This window comes from Canis lupus, chromosome 15 (assembly GCF_011100685.1).
Source record: "Canis lupus familiaris isolate Mischka breed German Shepherd chromosome 15, alternate assembly UU_Cfam_GSD_1.0, whole genome shotgun sequence".
Taxonomy (NCBI): Eukaryota; Metazoa; Chordata; class Mammalia; order Carnivora; family Canidae; genus Canis; species Canis lupus.
Genome location: NC_049236.1, coordinates 35,573,705 through 35,600,392, shown reverse-complemented (window position 1 = coordinate 35,600,392; position 26,688 = coordinate 35,573,705). Strand labels below are relative to the sequence as shown.

The 26,688-nt window shown below is 38.1% G+C and overlaps 1 protein-coding gene across 4 annotated transcripts in view; it reads left to right on the top strand.

Annotated features, from left to right (window-relative positions):
- LOC102151430 (uncharacterized protein C3orf20 homolog) overlaps positions 1-26,688 on the top strand; it is a 98,062-nt gene that overhangs the window by 30,616 nt on the left and 40,758 nt on the right. For all 4 annotated transcript variants that reach the window (XM_038558688.1, XM_038558685.1, XM_038558686.1 and 1 more), the window contains 4 exons: positions 8,154-8,274; positions 11,177-11,311; positions 12,741-12,842; positions 26,227-26,383. In XM_038558688.1, coding sequence (XP_038414616.1) covers positions 8,154-8,274; positions 11,177-11,311; positions 12,741-12,842; positions 26,227-26,383 — 515 coding nt within the window. The remainder of the gene's footprint in view (positions 1-8,153; positions 8,275-11,176; positions 11,312-12,740; positions 12,843-26,226; positions 26,384-26,688) is intronic.

Genomic DNA, 26,688 nt, shown 5'->3' with positions numbered 1-26,688 from the left:
AAGAAGCAGGCTCCTCACAGGGAGCCTGATGCAGGACTCGATCCCCCCTATCCGGGATCATGCCCTGAGCCTAAGGCTCAGCTCAACCACTGAGCTACCCAAGAGTCTCATGAAAGATCCAGATTCTTTTCATCTCTCCACTCAGCTATCCTTGGCATCCTTTCCTTCAAGGTGGTTCTCCTTTGTGGCGACTAGTGACAGTGGCTACATGCTCTTTTTTATGTCTAGGAGTTAAAAACTTTTTTTCCAGAATAAACTATATATATATATATATATATATATATATATATATATATATGTATATGTCCTTCCTTTCAGTCTCTTTAGACCAATTTAGTCATAGGCCCAATGTCAAGGGAATGCCATGTACCTATGGGCTTGGATACTCAGCATCTAACCCCTGTAAATGGGGATGGACTCAGTGAAGGGTGAAGAGCTGAATGAACAGGAATTTGTTCAAAAGGGAGGAAGGCTCTTAAACAAACAAGGGGCAATTAAAAAAAAAAAAAGGAAGGAAGGAAGGAAGGGAGGGAGGGATAGGGAATGGACGTGAGGTAGGCAATCAACAGTCAAGTAGATAGAACTTGATTTGGGTCAGCAATCTGTAAGGATCTGATCCAGTGGGAAAGGGCAAGGCAGCAGGAGGATTTCCAAAGATGTGGTGATAGTCAGTGGAAGAGAGAATAGTACCTGGACCAGGGACTGGCGAAGTTTTTCTATAAAGGGCTAGATAGTAAATATTTTGGGTTTTGCATGCCATACAGTCTCTATGGCAGCTACTCAACTCTGCCACTGTAGCATGAAAGCAGCCATAGCTAACACATAAACACGTGGGCATGGTTGTGTTCTAATAATATTTTTACAAAAACAGGCAGCAGGCCAAATTTGGTCTGTAGGTTAAAGTTTGCCTAGACTGTGGATAATATCACATAATTATCCTTGCTATTGAGAAAACAGCTTAGAAGTCATGTTTTGCTAAAGTTGGATCAGCATTTTCTTTTTTTTTTTTTTAAAGTTTTATTTATTTATTCAGGAGAAACACAGAGAGGAGAGAGAGAGAGAGGGGCAGAGACACAGGCAGAGGGAGAAGCAGGCTCCATGCAGGGAGCCTGACGTGGGATTCGATCCCGGGTCTCCAGGATCACACCCTGGGCTGAAGGCGGCACTAAACTGCTGAGCCGCCCGGGCTGCCCTGGATCAGCATTTTCATTCTTGTATGTACTCTTAGACAAGGACTCTCCTCTAAGCTTGAAGATTTAATTCATAAATACCTAATATTTATTGAGCACTTACTATGTGTAGGCTCATCTGCATTTCATTATTTATCTAATTACTCTCTTGCTGCTTTCAAGATTTTCTGTTTGTCATTGGCTTATTAATGGTTTGACTACAATGTAAGTGTGGATCTCTTTGAACTTTGAATTGTTCAGTTTCTTGGATGTATATATTAGTGTATTTCATCAAACATGGGAAGCTTTGGGCCATTATTTCTTTAAATATTTAATCCTGTTTCATATATGTTAGTGTTTTTAATAGGGCCCCATAGCACCCTAAAATTCTTTTTTTTTTGAGAGGGAGTGAGAGAGAACAGAGGAGGCGGGGGAGAGAGAAAGAACCCCAAGCAGACTCCATGCCCAGTGTGGAGCCCAATACGGGCTCAATCTTACAACCCTGAGATCATGACCTGAACCGAAATGAAGACCCAGGTGCTTAACCAACTGAGCCACACAGGCACCCCAGAACTCTGAAATTCTATTTCTCTTCACTCTTTTTCCTTCCTGTTCTGCAGACTGGATAATCCCTACTGAGGTATCTTCAAGTTCACCGATTCTTTTGTCAACTCAAACAGGGTAGCGAAGTTTTCATTTCCATTATTGTACTTTCTAATTCCAAAATATCCACATTGTTTTTTTTAAATTTCTTTTTGTTTCTATTCCCTAATGAGGAGTCATTATAATCCTATTTTTCTTCAACTAAAAATTATTCCCTTTAGTTTTTTTTAAACATATTTATATTAGCTGACTTAAAGTCTTTGTAAGTCCAACATCTGCACCTCTTAAAGATAGCTTCTATTTCCTGCTTTTTTCCCTATGTGTAGGCCACATTTTCCTATTTCTTTGCATGTCTTATAATTTTTTACTGAAGCTAGATATTCTAGATAATATATTGTAACAACTGTGGATTCTGATCCCTTTCAGATTGTAGAAGTATATCTTTTCTAATTTTGTCTTTTACAAATAACCCTATGATATAATATGCAACTCACCCAGACCAAAAAAAAAAAAAAAAAAAAAAAAAAAACCCTTTAAGGCATAACTCCCTTATGGAAGCTAGTTTTTCCTAGTATTGGCTCCTGAATCTGTTTCTTAATAGTCTGATAGGGTCAGCCTAATCTAGGTATCAATATATAATGACACTCGGGAGAGTTGTGAAGATAAAAAAGAATTGTTTAAAAAGGTCTAAGCTGGGGATCCCTGGGTGGCGCAGCGGTTTGGCGCCTGCCTTTGGCCCAGGGCGCGATCCTGGAGACCCAGAATCGAATCCCACGTTGGGCTCCCGGTGCATGGAGCCTGCTTCTCCCTCTGCCTGTGTCTCTGCCTCTCTCTCTCTCTCTGTGTGACTATCATAAATAAATAAATTATTAAAAAAAAAAAAAAAGGTCTAAGCTGGGCAGCCCTGGTGGCACAGCGGTTTAGCACCGCCTGCAGCCTGGGGTGTGATCCTGGGGACCAGGGATCGAATCTCACGTCAGGCTCCCTGCATGGAGCCTGCTTCTCCCTCTGCCTGTGTCTCTGCCCCTCCCTCTCTCTCTCTTTCTGTTTCTATGAATAAATAAATAAAATATTTTAAAAAAGAAAAAGGTCTAAGCCTATAGTCTATGGTGATAAACTCCAAATAATCCTCTACAATATACTGATATAAAGAAAACTGCAAAGGACATTTGTTCAGAGGCATGTGGGATTAGTGTTTGGTTTTACATAACTAAGAAGGTGAAAACATCTAAACATCTAACTGGCAGCACTAGGCCTGAGTTGCAGGCTGGACCCTACTGCTCCAGACTCTAGAGCGCCAGACTATCCTGAGATGCCCATTTGTTGCATGAATATTCTGATAATTGAGTCAAAATCTTTGCTTAAGTACTGTTTATTAATGTTAAATCCTTATTAATTAATTCACTCCTGTGTGAGACTTCACTTTCCTTTAACGAACAGAAAATACTGTCTCTGACTAAGGGTTGCTGAAGCTTTCTGCAACTCTAACCAGAGAATTAACTATTTACAGCTTCTCAATAAGAAAGTGCACTATGATGTAGGAGGGAGGGTATATTACTGTTTGTACATAAAAGTAATTCATGGACATCACAAAAAAATTGTATTGCACGGAAATTAAAATTCTCTTCTCAACCTCATACCCCTTCTATCAGTGTATCTACAGCAAAGAACATTTTTATTTATTCTTCAAAATATAGTGGATTTAAATCCCCACACATACATCCAATCACACGTTTGCTTAGTTTTCTCTTTTTCTTTTTATGACAGGCATTTTAAATTCCCAGTGAAAAAAAGTATTTCATGTCCTAAAGTCTGAGCTAAATTTGAGACTCCATTTGGGAGGTCCTATAATCATTCATTGCAACACCCTTAACACATCCCCAAAAAGAGAGCTCAATTGATAAATAAATGATAAATAAAATGTAGTCTATTGATACAATGGAATACTATTTAGCCATAAAGCAAAATGGAGGACTGATACGTGGTACAATATGCATTAACCTTGAATGCATTATGCTAAGTGCAAGAAGCCAGTCTCAAAGACCACATATTGTATGATTTCATTTGTATGAAATGTCCTGTATAGGCAAATCTATATAGATAGAAAGGAGATTAGTGGTTGCCAGGGAGACTAGGGGAGGGAAGAATGGGGAGTTACTGCTAATGGGCATGTGGTTTTCTTTTGAGAGTGATAAAAATATTCTAAAATTTATTGTGGTGATAACTGTCCAATTCTGCAAATACACTAGAAATCACTGAATTGTACATTTTAAATCGTGAATAGTATGACATGTGAATTATATCTTAATAAAGCTGTCATATATAAAAAAGAACTTGGGCAGCCCGGGTGGCTCAGGGGTTTAGTGCTGCCTTCAGCCCAGGGCGTGATCCTGGAGACCTGGGATCCAGTCCCACGTCAGGCTCCCTGCATGGAGCCTGCTTCTCCCTCTGCCTGTGTCTCTGCCTCTCTCTCTCTCTCTGTGTCTCTCATGAATAAATAAAAAAATAAAACCTTGAAAGAAAGAAAGAAAGAGAAAGAAAGAAAGAGAAAGAAAGAACTCAAGGGAACCGGGTGGCTCAGCGGTTGAGCGTCTGCCTTCGGCTCAGGGTGTGGTTCCGGATTCCCAGGTTCGAGTCCCACATTGAGCTGCTTACATGGAGCCTGCTTCTCCCTCTGCCTGTGTCTCTGCCTCTCTCTGTGTCTCTCATAAATAAATAAATAAATAAATAAATAAATAAATAAATAAATAAAATCTCTTAAAAAAAGAAAGAACATGGGCGGCCTGGGTGGTTCAGCAGTTTAGCACCGCCTTCAGCCCAGGGTGTGATCCTGGAGACCCTGCATGGAGCCTGCTACTCCCTCTGCCTGTGTCTCTGCCTCTCTCTCTCTGTGTCTCTCATGGGTAAATAAATAAAATATTAAAAAAAAAAAAAAGAAAGAACTCAAAACATTAATATGTAATTTGCTGTCCTATATTGCATCATTAATGTAGATGTCATTGTTTCCCTTTTGCCTGCATCAACATTGGACCTAAATGTTGTACTCTTTGTTTGCAAAATCGTGTGAATATTTTTAAATTCCCCTGTCATTAAATCATGTTAAATTTAAAATAAAACCTATAAATGAAAAAAGAATAGTGGGTGATGCAAAAGATTGGGCCACATGATTTCTGAGATCTCCTTTAGGACTAATTTACAGGTAATTTTACAGAATTACAAGTCAACAATATTTTTTTTAAAGATTTCATTGGTTCTGTTTGTTGTATATTCTTTTTTTTTTTTTTTTTTTAAGATTTTATTTATTTATTCGTGAGAGACACAGAGAGCGAGGCAGAGACATAGGCAGAGAGAGAAGCAGACTCCATGCAGGGAGCCCAGTGTGGGACTCTATCCTGAAACTCCAGGATCATGCCCTGGGCCGAAGGCCGGCACTCAACCACTGAGCCACCCAGGCGTCCCAACAAGTCAACAATATTAAAATTGAAATAAAAGTATATCTCAAATCTTCACTTTCTGGGTAAAAACCGGAATGTTTAGTGCCTTGGTCAGGCTTTACTATTGCTTAAGAGTTAAGCTTATACTGGGAAATTGTCCCCTTGACTATTTGTTACATAAAATTAAATGTCCAAGATGAGGATTATATTCATAAAACAGGAGGGGATTTCCCCCCACTTGCCGCTGTGGAGTGACTGTCATCCTCATCCTCTTCCTGTCTTCTTTGCTGATGGTAACTAGCAAATGAATACAACACCATCTGCTGATGATATTTTGGGAACGTCACAGAAGCCCAAAACACTAAGCCTCACGTCTGAGTACTGCCCCTGTGCAGTTTCATCGTGGGCATCATACACCATTCCTTGGGAAAGGATACGGTCTGCCTCAGAACTAAAGCCTCTGAAAGAGAAAAGCCAAAAACAAAAACAAAAAAAACTATCTTCAAAGAGACTTCATTATTTAATCATTAATTATCTTTTAAACCAATCCTCCTCTTGCACATCTGTCATCCCACCAAAGGGGTGTCTTGATGAGAAGGTTCAGCAACCTGTACCAGCAGGAAAATGAATAAAAGGGGGGCATGGCTGGGACCCCTGTTGCCAGGATCCAGTGTGTAAAGAAACACTGGGCCTGTAGGGAGATAACTCCCATCGCAGTGCACCAGTGGACAGTTCGGGTCTCCCCTGAGGCTCCTCCAAGGAGTGAGAACAGCTGACGGCTGGACTGCCCAGGGTGAGTGAAAGGCTGTTCAAGAGAGGAATGCCCTCCATGTGTCCAAGCAGTGGAACTTCTATTCCTGATGTTTGTACTAGGTTGGTTGCTTTGTTCCTCCTGTCCATCTGTTAGACTGCAGGCTTCCTCCTTAAGTCAAAAGCACCCCTTTTATACTATCACCTACTCTGAATCTTTTATTAGATGGTGAACTCCCTTACTGAACTTTGTTTTTTTTCCTTCCTGACTTTACATTAGGCTGCATGTATTCTATTAACCAACATTCCTCAGCCTGTTTCCCCATCTGGAAAATGGACTCATAGCACCCATATGAGTCCATAAGTGAGTCCAATTGTGAGGACTTAATAACAAAAGCCAACACTTCTTGAGAACTTACAAGGTGCCTGGCTCTGTTGAAAGCACTTTACATTATTAATTCATTTAATTCTTACAACAACTCTGTGAAGTAGATGCTGTTGTATTGCCAATTTTAAGACAAGGAAACTGGGCAGCCTGGGTGGCTCAGCAGTTTAGCGCCGCCTTCAGCCCAGGGCATGATCCTGGAGACCTGGGATCGAGTCCCATGTCGGGCTCCCTGCATGGAGCCTGCTTCTGTCTCTGCCTCTCTGTCTCTCATGAATAAATAAAATCTAGGAAAAAAAAAAAAAGACAAGGAAACTAAGCCACAGAAAGGTTAAGAAATCTGTCCAAGCTCACACAATTAGGTAATAGGAGAGCCAAGTTCAACATCATTAACCATCTGGCTCTACACTGTTTTGAAACCATGAAGCAACACTGCCTATTTTTTAAAAAGATTTTATTTATTTGAGAGAGAGAGAGAGAGAGCGCGCGCGCGAGCGCTGGGGGTGGGGGACAGAGGGAGAAGCAGACTTCCTGCTGGGTAGGGAGCCTGACTCGGCTCCATCCCAAGACCCTGGGATCATGACCTGAGCTGAAGGTAGATACCCAACCAAATGAGTCACCTAGGCATCCCAGAAACACTGCCTATTAAAAGGAGATATTTAAGACTTGGCAGATAGTAGGTTCCCAGTAAATATTATTTATCAAAATAATTAATATCATAAGACTGAAAATGCCCTGAGAACAGATTGAGCACCTCATTCCAGGCACCCCTCAATGCCTAACAGTGCCTAGGTGGTGTCTTACATCCAATAATTACCCAATATGTATTTGTTAAATTGAATCCATTTTGTCAGGGCAGGTCAGACTTTAAGCCCCTACTCTGCCAGGTGCTGTGCTGAAAAGAAAGAAGATACAAAGACAACTTAGAAATGAACACATAGTGTGATGCTACTGATCCAGAAAAGCTAATAAAATGCTAGGCTGCACTGATAGACATATAAAGTATAGGGAAGATAAAACTGACACCTCCTGTTCTTCATCACCCAAATCTCATCTTTCCAAATCTGTATGGTTCTTGAATCCATACATGTATTTTCCATCTCTCTCATCCCAGCCCCAGTCCAAGCTACTATCTTCCCTCTGACCTCTGAATTGGTCTCTAGCACCTACTTTGGTTCCTTACCAATCTGTTTGATCATGTCACCTCTTTGCTGTTATGAAACCCTTCTATGACTTTTTGCTCTTAAGATAAAATCCATGGTACAGTGTAGGAAGCCCTGCACATGGCCCCTGGCTGCCAGTCACTCTAGTCTCATTCATACCACTCTAGACTCTAGCTACACTGGCTTTCTTTCAGTCCCCTGAATGCATTATGCCTACCACGTTTCTCATGGCCTTGTGTGTGTGTGTGTATGTATATATATATATATATATATATATATATAAAACCATTTAGAACACATTCATGGGCAAATGTCCACCCCTGATTCAATGAGCCACAGCCAAGATGGTGGTACCACATGATACAATAATCGGCCAGCAGAGCCCATTCCTATGACTGTATAAATGGGGAGTTGCCAAAATAGAAAACAGTGTTTCTCAGAAAGGGGAATCTTGATCATTTGAGCAGATATATATCAACCTTCCCTTCAAGAAAAATACTCAGGTAGAGGCAAGATGACATCCTCCAAAAATATGATGGGAAGGAATCCTTAAAGGCTACGACCTGGTGACTTTCATTGCCTCAGTCAAATCAATGAGTCCATGAATTTTTCTGGTTCTAAATAAGTCACGTTTCTGTCTTTTTTGTAGCCAAATAATATCAATGATGTTTAATCAGGATGGTGGCCTGGTGATCAGCAAAAAAAGAAAAATCGTAAGGGAATGGATGTGGCCTTCAAAGGGAAAACTTGATGATCCAGTTGACATTTGGGTATTATTTTACAATTTATCCTTCTTATATCTATTTCTTATGCCATACCAATAATTTACTTTAAGCTCCTAAAATATACTATCGGGGAAAATAGGATTGAGAGGACTGAATTATTCAGTTTGGGTGTCTATACCAGCCAATTAACCTGACAAATCTTTATTTCAGTTTTTTTAGTTCACTTGCTTCTTTTTTTTTAAGATTTTATTTATTTATTTATTTATTTATTTATTTATTTATTTATTTATTTGAGAAAGAGAGCAAGCATATGCATTTGGGAGTAGAGGGGAAGGACATAGGGAGAGGGAGAAGGAGAGAATCAGACTCCCTCCTGAGCACAGGGCTTGACACAGGGCCTCACATGGGGCTCCACACAGGGCTCAAGTCAGGGCTCAATCATACAACCCATGAGATGACTACCTGAGCTGAAACCAAGAGTCAGACACTTAACCGATTGAGCCACCCAGGTGCCCCTACTTCAGTAGGTTCTTTCTTATGGATTTGTCTTTGCTAAGCAGCAGTTACCTTTTCTTTTAAAGTAGGCTCCATACCCAGCATGGAAGCCAATCCAGGGCTTGAACTCATGACCTTGAGATCAAGACCTGAGCTGAGGTCAAGCATCAGACTGACTGAACCACCCAGGCACCCCAAGCAGTTACTTTAAACAGTAATTTTTAAAAATTATCATTAGATAGTATTTTGTGTATAATATAAAAATATTTTAAAAATAGGACAATATATAATATTCAAAGTGAAAGTCCCCTGAGTCTCACTCTGCAGAATTAGCTTTGTAAATAGCTTAATGTGCATTTTTGTCAGATCCAGGGTCAGAAATTCAGATAATGTAAGAGTGAGCTTACCAATGGGAACTTCTGTGAGCTGGAAAGTAAGTGTCCTCCCTACCCCAAAGGAGACAGCCTTTAGTGAGGGCCAAAGCACTGTTGCCACATGGGAATGTGGGCCTAGGCCTGCTATATTTTATGATTTTTTAAAAGCCATGAATTAAAAAAAAAAAAGCCATGAATTAAGATTTTTTTGATGAAAAAAAAAAAAAGATTTTTTTGATGAAATATCCTGATATTTCAAAGTTGGCAATTAATTCAAACTCTAACATGACTAAACCAAATACTTCTGAGATGCCAGTCTGTAACCTCTGTGCAAGAATTTATTGGTTCATAAATAGTTACTTTATGTGTGTGCTGTATTTTGTGTCCAGGGCCACTGCATATGGCTGTGCAGGTGTCCTGTACAACCAACCTTAGAGGTACCAGTTATAAAGAGCTATGCTGCCCAATATGGCAGCCACTAGACACCGTGGCTGTGGTCCCTCAAACTACACTGTAGGTGTAAACTACACACCAGATGTCAAAGACTTAGTATAAAAAACAAGTATGTAAAGTATCTTATTGATAATTTTTATATTAGTTACACATGGAAACATTAATATTTGGATATATTTAGTTTTGAAATGTTTTTTTAAAGTAATTTCACCCACAGGGCACCCAAGTGGCTCAGGGTTGAGTGTCTGCCTTTGGCTCAGGTCGTGATCCCAAGGTCCTGGGATTGAGTCCCACATTGGAGTCCCCGCAGGGAGCCTACTTCTCCCTCTGCCTATGTCTCTGCTTCTCTCTCTGTGCCTCTCATGAATAAATAAATAACATCTTTTTTTTTTTTAAAGTAATTTCACCTCCATTTTACCCTTCAATGTAGTTACCAGAAAATTTAGAATTACTTATGTGGCTCACATTTATGGCTCATATCATATTTATACTGGACACACTATTGTGTGAAAAGTACCTCCAGGTCTCTGTTCTAGACAGTTTACAAAATCATCCACAGTGGCCATGTATCCTGATTGGATTGCCATTTTTAAAGAAGTACTGCTTAGCTCTGAAAGTAAAGAAAGTAAAGAGTCAGTAGAGAAACTGCTCCAGCAAGCCTGTACATGCAAGTTTCCTGACACTCAGGAGTCAGCTTCCTCATCTAAAAAAAACCAGGATACCTAATAGGATAGATTATTCAGTTCAGATTACCTCAGGCAGAAGCTTCAGGAAGCAGGGGAGTGTAGCTTGTAACCAACCAAAAGTCCATGCATTCTTAGAACAATTAACTACCACGCTTTATCTACAGCAAGCCTTTTAAAAATATGCTTTGCAAATCTGCAGGTGTTCACTTGACCTTTAAAAGTTGTTCATCATTACTTTTCTATCCTTGTCATTTATAAAATCTCTCCAGCTTTAATAAGCTTCCCAGTAATAGTAAGACTTGTAAAACTTCTAAGCCCTTGACAGCCATTAATGACTTTCCTCATCATCAATGGAATTAGATGTTGTCAACTCTATTTTATGAGAGACTGTCTCAAGAGCTAGAATTACAACTCAGAAGTACCTACAAACTGACCCAGAATTTTCTCAATCTAAAGTGAATCTGACTTTCTTTATAAGACATGACCCCATTAATTGCCTTCCTTCCCTCAAGAAGTCATAACAACACACAAATTTGCAACACAAGGAATGCCTGAGTGGCTCAGCAGTTGAGCACCTGCCTTAAGCCCAGGGCAGGGCGTGATCCTGGAGTCCCAGGATCTAGTCCTACATTGGCTCCCTGCATGGAGCCTGCTTCTCTCTCTGCCTATGTCTCTGCACCTGTGTGTGTGTGTGTGTGTGTGTGTGTGTGTGTGTGTGTGTGATGAATTAATAAATTTAAAAATCTAAAAAAAAAAATTAAAAATAATTTGCAACACAAAACCTAAAACCTATCCCTGACTTAATGGAACCAGAATGAAGCTGTGAACATCGATCTCAAATTTCCTTCCACACGTCATACACATGTCTTAAGATTTCCATTTGAATTATGAGCATGAGAATTCTGTGTAGGAAATGACAATCCTTTATGTTGCCCCCAGGTGAACAAGTTCATTAAAGTGGAGATTTCCGGGCGCTTTGCCATCACCTTGGTCTACCAATGGCATCCTCAAAGTCTAAAGCTATCTCTGGCACCTGTAAAATGCAAGTTTTTTCCTTCATCCTTACCTGAGGAGGTAGGTCCAGAGGTTTTTTAAAACATCTTCATGCCACCACCTCAGTGCAGACCAGAGCAAGAGCAATGCTGACTGATTTTAGATTCTTAACTTTTAGTATTTCCTGGTAATTGCTATAGTAAAGATGTTGGAATCTTGGCTAATTAAAAATCTTGCTAAGGTTGAGGCACCCGGCTGGCTCAATAGGAGGTGTGTCCTACTCTTGACCTCAGGGTTGTGAGTTCAAGCCCTACACTGGGTGTAGAGATTACTTTAATGAATTAATTAAGTTAATTTTTTAAAAATCCTGTCAGAGCTGTTCCTGGACATTACCTGTGAAATAACTGGAATGATGGGAGGTTAGAAAAAGGTAGACTTGCGAGAAAAATGAACACCTAGTTTCTTCTAAGGTCATGATTCCTAAGCTTTGGAGAGAATTAATTTCCTGTCTCTGATTTGGGTGAATTTTTTGCATTTATATAATCTGTGATTTCTATAAATGATGTGAGGTTTTTATATTGTTTCTAACTAAAGTGAGATTCAATTGATTTAAAGTCATTATTTTTTTTTTAAGATTTGTTTATATATTGGGGGAGGAGGGACAAGGGGAGAGGTAGAGAAAGAAAAGCAGACTCCCTGCTGAGTGGGGAGCCCAACTGGGCATGGTCTTTGATTCCAGGACCCCAAGATCATGACCTGAGGTGAAATCAAGAGAAGGACTTAACTGATTGAGCCACCCAGGTACCCCTAGAGTCACTATTTTTAAGCAAAAGTAGCATTCTAAAGACTCTAAGAGATGAGCATTGTAAAAACTATGGCTCAGAATAATGTTTCTTAATAAGCATTTCACACTTGTGCTAAATCTCTGCTGAGGAATTTTAGGCTAAAGCTTTTGTTTGTCAAGTGTTGAGACACTCAAATGTCAGTATCTCTAATTTTACCTAGTTAAAGTATTGAGCTAATTTGACTAACTTTGATCAAACTTTGGAAGGTTTTAAAATTTTGAGTGCATTTATGTGAATGAAACACATATTACACAGCATGTATGAATCTTCAATGAAAGACCTTTAGTTTGGGCAGCCTGGGTAGCTCAGTGGTTTAGCGCCGTATTCAGCCCAGGTCATGATCCTGGAGACCCGGGATCGAGTCCCACGTTGGGCTCCCTGCATGGAGCTTGCTTCTCCCTCTGCCTGTGTCTCTACCTCTCTGTCTCTCTGTTTCTCATGAATAAACAAATAAAATCTTAAAAAAAAAAAAAAAGACGTTTAGTTTTAGGGACAGACATCAAAACTGTGTTACTCTTGGTTATACCGTAGAAATACCATGCTTATTTCAAATATGCTGACGTGGTATAATTTTTGCCACAAATAGTGCTTTTACAGTAAACGATCTTGCCTCCCTGGATTTTTATGACTATGCCATCTGAAAAGAGCTTAATATTCTCTTTCAGCCATTCCCTGATGTCAATCCCATCTCTGCAGAGGCCAGGGAGTTATTCAAGGCCTATAGAGTGAAGGGCAAGCATATGATATCCACAACCCAGGACAAAGATGTAAGTGTGAAATCGTCACTATTTTGATATTACAGGCAAAGGTAATTTTCAGTTTTCATGTTATTCTAGAATTAATGTTCTCTTCCAACATGGTCTGTATTTGTTATAGAGAGCTGAAGGAGCAAGCAATTGCACACAAATGGCCCCATTTATATAATTACTGGAAGGAGCATAGGATGATTTGCTGTTTGTTTGTGTTTAACTTTTTAAAAAATATTTATTTATTTGAGAGAGAGTGTGCACAAGAGAGAGAGAGCACAGAGGGAGAGGGAGAAGCAGGTAGAGCCCAATGTGGGGCTCAATCAGAGGACCCCAAGATCGTGACCCAAGGGGAAGGCAGACGTTCAACCAACTGAGCTACCAGGGCACCTCTGTGTTTAACTTAGCATCTTAGCCATTTTTAAGTGTACACCTCAGTGGCATAAGCTCACAGTTCATATTATTATGCAACTATCACCACCCATTCATCTCTAGAACTTTTCCATTTTGTGAAACTGAAACTCTGTACCTAGTAAACAACAACTCTCCATACCACTCTCTCCCAGCTTCTGGCAACCCCCATTCTACTTTCTAGCTCTATGAATTTTACTGTTGTAGATACCTCATATAAGTAGAATCATACAGTACTTATCCTGTTGTAACTGGCTAATTTCACTTAGCATAATGTTCTCAAAGTCCATTCACACTGTATAAGATGTCAGAATTTTCTTCATTTTTAAAACTGAATAACATTTCACTATATGTATATGCCACATTTTATTTGTCTATTCATCTGTTGATGGGCACTTGGATTCCTTCCATATTTTAGCTATTGTGAATAATGCTGCTAGGAACATGAGTATATAAATATCTCTTTGAGGGGATTCCTGGGTGGCTCAGCGGTTTAGTACCTGCCTTCAGCACAGGGCATGATCCTGAAGTCCCGGGATCGAGTCCCACATCAGGCTTCCTGCATGGAGCCTGCTTCTCCCTTTGCCTATGTCTTTGCCTCTCTCTCTCTGCCTGTGTCTCTCATGAATAAATAAATAAATAAAACCTTTAAATAAATAAATAAATATCTCTTTGAGATCCTACCTTCAATTCTTTTGGATATATTTCCAGAGTGGAATAGCTGGATCATATGGTAATTAGATTTTTAATTTTTCAAGGAGCCACCATACTGTTTTCAATAGCAGCTGCACCATGTGACATTCCCATTTACAGTGCACAAGTGTTCCAATTCTCTATATCCTTCCCAACACTTGTCACTTTCTGTGTTTTTCTTTAAATAGTAGCCATCCTATTGGGTGTGAGGTGGTGTATTTACTTTTTAAAAATTAACTTTATTGATGTATGATTTATTGTTTTATAAAACGTATCCATTTTAAGTGTATAGTTTGATGAGTTTTAACAACTCTATTTAGTGGTTCATGAAATCCTGATTCTAGAAATTCTTGTTTCTCAAGAAGGCATTAATGGCATTTGAGGTGATAATTCTTATTTATTCAGGACCATTGCATTATACATCCTTAGTCCCCACAAACTAAATGCCTATTATGCCATTAGTCAAAAGGCCCATGCACATCTGTGAATACCCCCCAAGAAAGGATGTACTCACTTGTGTTGAGAACTGTTCTATATTGATTATTCCTGGGGGACTATTTGGATATATGGTATAGGGAGATCAACCATAAGATAATTGCAGTGATCTAGCCAAGATATCATGAACTGAACTAAGCTGGCAAGAATAGAACATAGATGAGAGCTCCAAGTTAATTAGGAGGCAAAATTCATAGTATAGTTTTTTGGCTTATGTGTTGAGATGGATAATCAATCACTAAAAAAGATAGAATGAAAACAGGAGAGGGCCAAGAAAACCAACACTTTAGAGGCAGGTTGAGAGGTAGGAGAACCACGTCACTGTGGTGGACATGGTGAGATCCATTTCTTTCCCCTTCCTCCTGTATGCCTCTGTACTACAGGGGTGGGAAAGCTAAAAACTGTATTTCCAGACACCCTTGCAGATTCGATTTCTAAATGCATAGTAAACCCCGTTCATTAGATGTATTCATAAAAGATTTGGAAGATGAAAATAAAGGGCTGCATTTTCCAGCCACAAGCATCACAGACACTGAGACACAATCGTGGCAGCTTCAGGCTCTAATCTCACAGCTTTAGTGCACTGTTCCTGAGCCCCACAGCTCCAGGGGTGATTGTAGGCCACACCTTCCTGATCTGGCAGAGGCAGCAGCTCCCCTAGCTGGTGGGTTGGTGTTCTGGGAACAGCTGGAGATTGCCACTTCTTCTCTTTCGGAGACCTTAGGTAAAGGCTAGAGAGTTTTCTGTTTCTTACAATTGATGACATTCAAAGAAAGTGAGTTTCAAAATGGAGGGAATGGTAATAAGATGAGCCTTTCAGAGAAGCCAAGTGAATGAGAAATAAAAATCAATCATCCATTGGGTTTGTCTTAGGAGGATCAACAGTGATTTCAGCAGGAACCATTTTAGGGTACAAGTTGAAATGGAAACCTACTTATAGAGAGCTGAGGAACAGGTACCTGAAATGTAGAAATTCTTGTCCTATTATTGCTGGCATTTGCTCCTGGTTTGGATTTGTATAGTATGAGAAAAGAGGAGTGGGTGTCCCAAACCTGTGTTTTAGGCCTCTGCTCTCAGGCTTTCCTAGACCAGTTAACTTCTTATGTGTCAAACCACTTACCTTCTCAGTCTGCACTGGAGCAGTTTTCTTATCCCCCAGATGGTAGTAACAGTAGATTCTTCTTTCTCATTGTGACAGACTTAGCAGCATGCCTGTGGTTTGGGTTTGTGGTTGTTCTGGAAGGGAACAATCTGGCAAGCTTGCATTGAGGCTCACATGTATGGGGAACCCAAGTCTTATCTCCCTCTATTTGTTCTGCTAGATCCTTTTGGAGTGCCCCTCCCTCACCATAATTCCCACACCTCCCCTATTCAATGCATATGAGAAGGCCCTTGCTGGTTTCTGTCTCAGATAGAGGAAGGCAAATCCACACTCTCTGGTCCAGGCCTCTATAGCTTCTCTCCCCTCAAGTTGGGTAATCTTCAACTCTTAAGTTGTCAAGGGTGCTTGATGCTATTAAACTGGTGATCATAAAAAAAATAAAAAATAAAATAAACTGGTGATCATTTTTTAGTTACTTAATATAAACTATTTAGAAATGATGCTCTTTGTAAGTTGATTGAAGTGTGCTTACAGTCTTGGTTTTCTAATATAAAAACTTGCTTTTTTCATATGCACGGTCTTTAGTTTCTAGGGAAGGTAGTGTCACAAAATCCCTTTGATGTTCATTGAGTGTGTTAAGTGTAGGAGAAAAGAGTAAATGATAAAATAGCATGTGCTGTTTGATTCCACTTTTGATCAAAGAAAAATATATTCTTATATGTGTATTTTAAAAGACTGGAAAGATGTATGCCTAATTTTTTTATATTGAATAATTATTTTTGAAATAAAAAATTTTTGAAATATGTAAAGTCCCGACAAAGATGAAACAGTACAAGTAATATTAGCAAAAAAAAAAAAATCAGAAAAAAAATATTGCAGCTCTGAAGGTTTGACATCATAATTTATACTCATTTCTGTCATGAAATCTACACTTTCCAAAGACTTAGAATGAGGACACTTTCTCCACAGGGCACAAAAAGCCTTCTTGTGTTACTTTCTTAATAGAGACTGATATGTTTATCTCTCACGTTCACAAATAGCACAAAATAATCAAGAGAGTCCCTTTGTGTAACTTCTCTAAATAACGCCTACAATCAGCAATTTTCCCAGACATCCCCTCCCTTCAAAATAAATATTCAAGATTGTGCAAGCAAGAATATTGAATCATCTTCTCAACTGTGGCAAACTTACTCCTTTTTCAAATCTTCCTGAAAGATGAGTTCTTTTTGTTTTTTAGATGTTTCATGGTTCAGGTTCTTTGAGTTGTATTTCTGAAGAAGAATGGGAGGGCATGAACTTTCAAAGGAGATTCTGTTGTTGTTTAATTTTTATTAATTTGTTGTTCTAATTTCTTTGTTGAATTTCACGTGAATAGTTGATAAGCTAACTCAGTATACCAAAACACCAACAATTGTCAACAAGTATACTATTGAGTTTTCTATTTTTGAAGCTGTACACATAGTTCATAGGCAGATATCTGACACTTTGGGGAATTATTTTTTTCTGTCAGACATTTCTTGCAATCTACTTTCTTTATGCCCTGACATGAAAGGCAAGTGGCTTTCCAGTCCTTTACCTTTCACAGGCTCCTCACCCTACCCAATATGTTTGCAAATTAAGCTAATCTTGACAATTAGAAAATGAGTTGGGAAAATGTATTTAAGATAAAATGAGTGATATGAATCCAATTCAACCAAAAAATCCTAGTAAAGAATGAAATAGAAATGCTACCTTGTAAACAAAGCAGAGGATCACAGGCAAAAAGAGTCAAAAATAAAACAAGACAAAATCAGAGACGGAGACAAACCATAAGAGATTGTTAATCATAGGAAATAAACTGTGGTTGCTGGAGGGGAGGGCGGGAAGGAAGAGGAACTGCATGATAAACATTAAGGAGGGCACATGATATAATGAGCATTGGGTATTATATAAGACTGATGAATCACCAAACTCTACCTCTGAAACTAGTAATACATTATATGTTAATTAATTGAATTTAAATTTTAGAAAAAAAGGAAAAAAAAGAAATGCTACCTTGGGTGATACATAACCTATCTAAAGAATGTCTTGCTGAATGAAACAAAAATATAATAATAATAATCTGAAAGTGCCTATTGCTCCCTCTTCTTCCTTTTTGAGTCTGATTGTAAATAGAGATAAGGAGTCAAGTAGAAATAAAGGTATTTATTTAAAAAAATTTTTTTAAGACTTTATTTATTTATTCATGAGAAACACAGAAAGGAGAGAGAGAGAGACAGAGAGAGGCAGAGACAGGCAGAGAGAGAAGCAGGCTCCATGCAGGGAGCCCGACACGGGATCCATCTTGGGTCTCCAGGATCACACCCCGGGCCGAAGGCAGTGCTAAACCGCTGAGCCGCCCGGGCTGCCCTATTTAAAAATTTTTAAATTGAAGTATAGTTGACATACAGTATTATGTTAGTTTCAGGTGTACAACATAATGATTTGACAATTATATACATTACAAAATGCTCGTCATAAGTGTAGTTATCATGTTACCATACAAAGTTATTACAGTACTATTGACTATATTTCCCATACTGTACTTTTCATCCCTGTGATTTATCTATTTATAACTGGAAGCTTGTACCTCTTGATCACCTTCACCTAAATCAAGGCATTAATTAATCAGGGATAGGCCTCACTAGTAGAGTTGTATTGGAAAAGCTGGATTGTAGGTAGTTTGGACCTGAGACCCCCTAAACCTTCCCCTAAATTGAAGAAAACCCATTAAAGTGTAAGCTGGAAGACCTGAAGAGAGAGAGACATGCCTGTTGGTAGACTTCTCACACATGGATTGGATATACAAGGCAAACTACATAAGAAGTGGTCAGGGAGAGCAGTCAGTGTGGCCCAACGAAGAAAAGTGGTCCAGTGTGGTGGAATTTCACCTGCCCCTCCCTGGCTATGGGAGAGGCACATAGGAAAAAAAGGTGCTGCTTTCTAATGTCTTCCTCATTTGTTTCAGAATCTTTCTGTCAGATTGCTTCAACAAAATCTTTTTCATTTTAGTCATAACAATTGCCTGAACAACAAATTATCTTAAAAACTGTTGAAAAGGTGCCACTTTGGAAAATGTGAGCAGGTTAAGTAACTATCATCTGTTCTTCCACTAGCTACGTTGTGTCTTTACTTGTGAAGAGAACTGTAGGGACGGAAGAAGAAACCAAACATGCCAGCCCTCCTAAGATATCTTGAAGAAAAGAAATGAAGAACCCTCCTTCCATGGAAATCTGAGGAGATAGAGATAAGGTTTTCCCTTAATAAAAAAGACTGGCTGAGTTTCCAAGACCATTAAAGAACAGATAGTCTTTTCAACAAATGATTCTGGGAAAACTGGATATCCATATGCAAAAGAATGGAATTGGATCTCGTTCTTCAATTATAGACCTAAATGTTGGAGCTGAAACTATAAAACTCTTAGAAGAAAACGTAAATGTAAATCTTCCTGATCTTGGCTTTGACAGTGGTTTTCCTAGATACCACACCAAAAGCAAAAGTGAAAAAAATAAAAATAGATTAATGGACTTGATCAAAATTTAAAACATTTATGCTACTAACAATACCACCAGCAAGTGAAAAAATAACTCACAAATGGGAGAAAATGTTTGTAAATCATATGTCTGATAAGGGACTTGTATCCAGAATATATAAAGAACTCTTACAACTCAATAATAAAAAGATAAAGAACTCATTTTTTTAATGAGAAAAAGATCTGGATAGACATGTGTCCAAAGAAGGTATATAAATGGCCAATTAGCCCATGAAAAGATATTCAAAAAAATTAGCCATCAGGGAAATCTGCATTAAAACCAGAATAAAATACCACTTCACACCTATTAGGATGGCTAAAATTAAAAAGACAGATAATAACAATTGTTGGTGAACTTATGGAAAAATTAGAACTCTTATTCCTCACTGCTGATGGGAATGTAAAATGGTGCAGCCACTTTGGAAAACAGCCTCATAGTTATTCAAAAAGTTAAACATGGAGTTATCATATGACTCACCAATTCTTACTCCTTCATAAAGAAATGTAAACATGTCCATGTAAAAATTTGTATATAACAGCATTTTTCACCAGCTTGTAAATGGATAAAGAAAATGTTTTCTAAAAAAAAAAAAAAAAAAAAAAAAAAAGAAAAGAAAATGTGTTCTATCCATATAATAGAATAGTATTCAGCCATAAAAAGGATTGAAATACTGATACATGCTGGGTGAATCTTGAAAACATTATGCTAAGTGAAAAAGGAGGTCACAAATGATGACAAATACTATGATTCTATCTGTATGAAATGTCCAAAACAGAAAAATCTTTAGAGGCAGAGGGTAGGTCAGCCTAAGGCTGAAGGGCAGGGAAAAATAGAGGTGACTGCTTATTGAGACAGAGGATTTTTTGGGGGTGGGGAGAACAGTGTACTAAAATTTAGAAAAGTATTCTAAAATTATATTGTAGAAGTGAGGGATCCCTGGGTGGCTCGGCAGTTTAGCACCGCCTTCAGCCCAGGGTGTGATCCTAAGGTACCGGGATCAAGTCCCACCCACATCGGGCTCCCTCCATGGAGCCTGCTTCTCCCTCTGCCTGTGTCTCTGCCCGCCCCCCTCTCCTCTGTGTCTCTCATGAGTAAATAAATAAAATCTTAAAAAAAAATTGTGGAAGTGATTGCACAATTCTGTGCATCTCTGCAAATAATCTAAAAGCCATTGAATTCTACATTTGTAATGGATGCCGTTGTCTGATATGAGTTATATCTCAATAAGGCTGTTTTTTAAAAATCTGGCTGGACACCTTTACTTCCATCTGTATAGCAGAAGAAACTTTAGCAGAAGAAACTTTCTGAGAAGCTTTTTACTGCAAAACACCTAGAACTGAATACATATTAACTAACACAAATTTTAATGTGTTACCAAGTTCACAAGAAAGTAAGGGATATTGTCTTATTATTTAATAATTCATACATGTGAAATAAAGTTATAGTGAAAGCAAGAGAACAAAAATACCAAAATAAAAATAGGGCAAACACTTTCCCTTGTGGGGAGGAAGGGAATACAAGGGAGGATGGGTGCATAGAGAACTAAAGTTTAATTGTATTGACAATGTTCTGTTTATTTAGCTGGGTAGTAGGTACACGAGAGTTCCTTTTGTCATTCTTTATACATTATTCTCTAAATTTTATTTTTAAAACACACATATACCCTTGAAAACATGACATTCCTATGCACAGAAAAATCAAAAGTAAAAATATAGAGTGAATTTAATAAAAATCCAGTAAAATACCTATATTCAGGATTCAGTCAATTTAAATCACTTCCTAGAAATTTGAAGTTCATCAATACTTGACCCAAAGCAGCAGCTATACCTCATTTCCAAAAAAGCTTCAGGGAATATGATCAATTTGACTTTGTCGGAATTAAAATCTTTGAGAGATACCAGTAAGAAAATGAAAAGGCAAGCCACAGGCAGAAAATATGTATAATATCCACATCTGACACAGGACTTGTATCCAGAGTATATAAAGAACTCCTACAACTCAATTAAAAGGCAATCCAATAAAAAATATGCAATAGATTTGAACAAACGTGTTGCGAAATAAGGTATAAATGACCAAAAAGCACGCAGAAAGACGTTCAACATCTCCAGTCCTCAGGGAAATGCAAATTATAACTATAATGAGTTAACATCTCATGCCCCTTAGAATAGCTATAAATGAGGGGCACCTGGGTGGCTCAGTGGTTGAATGTCTGCCTTCAGCTCAGGTCATGATACCAGGGTCCCAGGATCAGGTCCCGCTTCAGGCTTCCCATGGGGAGCCCGCTTCTCCCTCTACCTGTGTCTCTGCCTCTCTCTCTCTGTATCTCTCATGAATAAATATATAAAATCTTAAAAAAAAAAAAAAGGAATGGCTATGAATAAAAGATTGATAATACCATGTGCTAGCAAGGGCATGAAACAACCAGAACTTTCATACACTGCTGGAGGAAGTGTAAAATGGTATAGCCAATATGGAAGAATTTTAGCACTTTATAAAGTCAAAATTATACTTAATTGCTGTGTGACCCAGCAATTCCATTCCTAGGTATTTATTTACTCAAGGACAGTCACCTATTTTCACATAAAGACTTCTACATGAATGTTTGTAGCATCTTTATGCATAATTTAAAAAAACTGGGAACAACCCAAACATGCGTCAACTGGTTAATGGTTATTCCATATAATACAATGGAATATCACTAATAAAAAGGAATGAGCAACTGATACACAAAACAGATGAATCTTAAAAACGTTATGCTGAGGGCAGCCCAGGTGGCTCAGTGGTTTAGTGCCACCTTCAGCCCAGGGCCTGATCCTGGGGACCCGGGATAGGGTCCCGCGTCAGGCTCCCTGCGTGGAGCCTGCTACTCCCTCTGCCTGTGTCTCTGCCTCTCTCTCTCTCTCTCTGTCTCTTGTGAATAAATAAATAAAATCTTTAAAAAAACCCACACATTATGCTGAGCAAAAGAAGCCAGAAATGAAAGAGCACACACTATCTGATTCCAGCTATGTGAAACTCGAAGACTCTTTGGGTCCAGGGGGAGTTGCTTGCCAAGGGCAAGGAGAGAAATTTGGAAGATGTTGGAAATACTCTAGATTTTTATTTTGGTGGTATTCACAAGGCTATACATTTGTCAAAACTCATTAAACAATACACTTTAATGGATGCTGTTTATTATATGTAAATTGTACCTAAAAAAAAAAAAAGACTTCAAAAAAGAGGCAGGTTCAGCACAGGTCAGAAGGAGAGATCTGTAGAAGAGTCACACTTTGAGCATCAAATGGATATAACAAGGGCCATGAATTTGAGAGGACTGGGATATGTTCCCAAATCATCCAATTATGAGCTCCTACTCTTTGAAGCAGCATGGAAAGGGAAAATGCAAAGGGCTTTTTCATGTTATTTTATTCATTTTTATCACCTATTTGTTCTTCTTGCTCAGTCTGTTAATTATACAAACTCAAAAAAATAATTCCTACAGAGTCTATGTTCCTGTGGGAGAGACAGGATGTTTCAAAAATTTTTAGATTCATGTATTACCACTTTGGTAATACATTTACTTTTCATTTGAAAAAAAACACTTCTTTCTCCTTTCGCTTTTATATTTTCAAGAACTTCTTACAGATGTTGGTCATGCCTGTGAACTATCTCATTTCATCAACTCCATATACAGTCTTTCCTTGTTAGCAAATTCTGCTTTTTAGCAACTCTTGGATAATTTTGTCAATTTCATTCTATTAAAAGAAAATATCTAGAGAAATTTGCTTCGGTTTTGATTAACCGACTCAGTAAACACGTGATGGAGAGAGGCTTTTAAAAGCAAGGAACCAGGGGATCCCTGGGTGGCTCAGCAGTTTGGTGTCTGCCTTTGGCCCAGGGCGTGATCCTGGAATCCCACATTGGGCTCCCTGCATGGAGCCTGCTTCTCCCTCTGCCATAACCTGCCTCTCTCTGTGTGTCTCTCATGAATAAATAAATAAAAATCTTTTTAAAAAAATAATAAAATAAAAGCAAGGAACCAGTGTGGAGGGTTTCAATATCTAGGAAATTTTTGTGAGTAGAAAAGTGCAATCACTTTGGTTTCGAAATTAATATTTATTTTATTGAAGTGACCGATTTAAAAACTCAGTTTGGGGGCACCTGGGTGGCACGTCTCAGGTCATGATCCCAGGGTCCTGGGATCAGTTCAGATTGTTTTAGGTCCACTAAAAATGTATTTATTTTATCTATAGACTCTAATAAGGTAACAGTTGCCTTTACCTTTCCTTGATTAATGTTTGATTAACTCAAATTTAACTGACTGTATCTCCATAAACAGACTCACATACAACTTAATGAATAACAACCTCATATATTTTTAAAGTGTGTTTTTATTTTTAATATATTTTGCTCCCCTTTAAGTACCTCACATGCATATTTACAACCCTCGCAAAATATTCTCAAGTTATTAATTTTTGTAAAGCAAATAAATTGGAGAAATCTCAAGTTCTCTTAAATACTCCAATTACTTTTTGAACTTAGTCAAATGATCTTACACCTTAAAGCTTAATAATCAGAAGTCTAAAATCAGTTGATTCAATTTAAATTGAAAGCCCAAGTGTAATCTCTCAGATTCTCTAATTTACCAAAATCTCTTTAATATTTCAAACATAACAAATACATAAGATTATCTCAATGATTCAAAATTCATTAATACACATTAAAGTTCTAACATTGTCAGATTAATTTATTTCTCTATTTGAGTTCTAAATTTTTCTAGGGATTCTTTATCAGATTTTTGAGTCTGAGACTCAGTGCCTAGGATATATATTTTTGGGTAATTTTTATCAACATCTTGGATGGGTTCTCAGTCCCTTTCAGAGTCATTATAACAAGAGAGTTTAAATGCAAGCCCTTCTGATAGGATTGATTTTCCCAGGTTCAAATTAAAATTTCAACTTTATGTCTGATTTTTGTAAACCAAATTTCTTAAAATTCTTGCTATCCACTTCATTAATGTCTTCATGGGTCATTCAACTCTGTACTTTCTTCAGATTGTTTCTGGGTTCTGCTCATCTCTTATATCTTCATCAGGCTCTGTCATAACACCCAATTGGATAACGAGTTTATATATGTGCACCTTTTGTATGTAAATATGAAAATGTCCATATAATTATGTATACTTAATGAATAACACTGAATTATCAACAATTTTCCTAGTCACATAAGCTCATCCAAACTTAAGTAACCACTCTATTATGAAAAGATCATGTGTACTGCTCACTACATGTATTTTAAAGTCTAATATCTTCATGATGTACTTTTTTGAAACTTTCTTCTGCTAAGTAGAAACTCAACATTTTGAGTGTTAAACTTGCTGCTTAAGCTTTTTTTTAACACTATGTGCTTATATCTAAGTAGCCCTTGTGCTATATTATAATTGTTTTGGTTTTGTTTTAATATAGTTGACATACAATGTTACATTATTTTCAGGGTACAGCATAGTGATTGAACTTCTCTATACCTTATGCTATGCTCAACACAAGTGTAGCTACCATCTGTTACCATACAACACTATGACAATTCATTTACTATATTCCTTATTCTGTACCTTTTATTCTCATGACTTATGCATTGCGTAACTGAAAGCCTATATCTCCCATTTCTCTTCACCCATTTTGCCCCTTTCTCCACCCCCATCTCTCTGGCAACCATAACCATTAGTTTGTCTGATATATAGGTCTGATTCTACTTTTTGTTTGTTTATTCATTTGTTTTCTTTTTAAACTTCATATATAAGTGAAATCGTATGGTATTTGTCTTTCTCTGTCCGACTTATTTCACTTAGCATAGTACTTCCTAGGTCCATTCATGTTTTGCAAATGGAAAGATCTCATCCTTTTTTTATGGCTTCATAATATCCCATTATGAATAGTGTATCTTCCTTATCCATCCATCTGTTGATGGATCCTTAGGTTGCATTCATATCTTGGCTATTGTAAATAATGCTACAATAAACATAGGGTTGCATATATCTTTTTGAATCGGTGTTTGCCACGTGGCACATTCTGATAAGAGATGAAACAATTACTCAGAGTCCAGTATCTTGGAACAAAGAGAGGCCCAAAAAGGCTTCACCATCAGGCACCGCCAAGAAGAACAGGTGCCGAGGGGAAGCCCCGAGTCCAGTTGGGTCTCGGGTTTATTATTGTAGAATGTAAAATAAGCGGAAGCAAGGAAGGAAAAACAGCTCAAGAAACCAATCACATGAGGGGCAGCAGGGACCTGCCTATGTGACTGTCCACACAGGTCTCAAAGGAGCATTAACTAAGGGCCAGCAGGGGATGGGAGAACTGACCTCAGCAAGCCTGTCTATCCACCAACATTGCTGTTTTCATCATGTACTCTTTTCGGTATGGACCGATGGCAGGGATAATTGCCTTTTGCTACATGCATAAAGTTGTTGCATTATGCATATCCCTGTAATTGTTTCTCTTACCCACTGAGGTCTTGCTCTCCCTTCATTTTCTTTGGGCAAATACCCAGTAGTGGAATCATTGGATCATATGGTATTTCTAATTTTAATTGTAATTAAATCTAGTGTAATCTAGTTTTTCCACAGACTGTGAGCTCCTTGAGGATAGGGAGCATGGCTTTTTCTCATTTTTTGTTGTGGTAAAATATACATCATACAAAATTGACCATTTTAGCCATTTTTAAATGCATAATTCAGTGGCATTAAGTATACTCACAAGGGGACGTGACTTTTGGGCAGCCTGGGTGGTTCAGTGGTTTAGTGCCGTCTTCAGCCCAGGGCCTGATCCTGGAGACTTGGGATCGAGTCCCATGTCAAGCTCCTGCATGGAGCCTGCTTCTCCCTCTGCCTCTGTCTCTGTCTCTGTCTCTCTCTCTCTCTGTGTCTCTCATGAATAAATAAATAAATAATCTTTTAAAAAATTTTAAAAAGGGGGACATGACTTTTATATATATCGGTAGTCTCAGTTTCTGGCAAAGTACCTGGCCCATAAAGGGGCCTGATAACCTGATAAGCATTTGTTGGACAAGCTACTGATTGAATGAGTAAGTAAATAAATGAATGAGTTGATGTTTTATAACTATATATTAAATAATCTATATGAATTAATATGTATATATATAATTTCCTATTTTGAAGCCAAGTTTAACAGACAGAATGAAAATGGCCACATTTGATCCTAAAATGGACATAAACCCTATGTCTGACATCGCAACAGGTATTAAATTAAGAAGACTACAGAAGAAGGTCAAGCACATCCTATTTCACTGGCTGTATTACTACAGATTTGCATTGGGTCAGTTATGGAATCCATTTTATTGTTCCATATAACCTGTTCCCATCATTCAGACTTCCAGAAGATCAACATTCGAATGCTTCTTCCTTCCAAAGTTCCCAAGGTAGTGAGTTTGTAAACTGTGAAGCAGTATACATATAGATTCTTATCATGAATCTAGGTGATTAGCCATAGCAAAAATATCTAAGGAAATGACTTTAATTTCATTTCCTTTCTCTTTTTGGAGAAGATAATCAGTTGGAACACTTATGCGTTTTCATAAGGGAAGGTACTTTCATATTCATATTTCAGATCAGAAAATACTC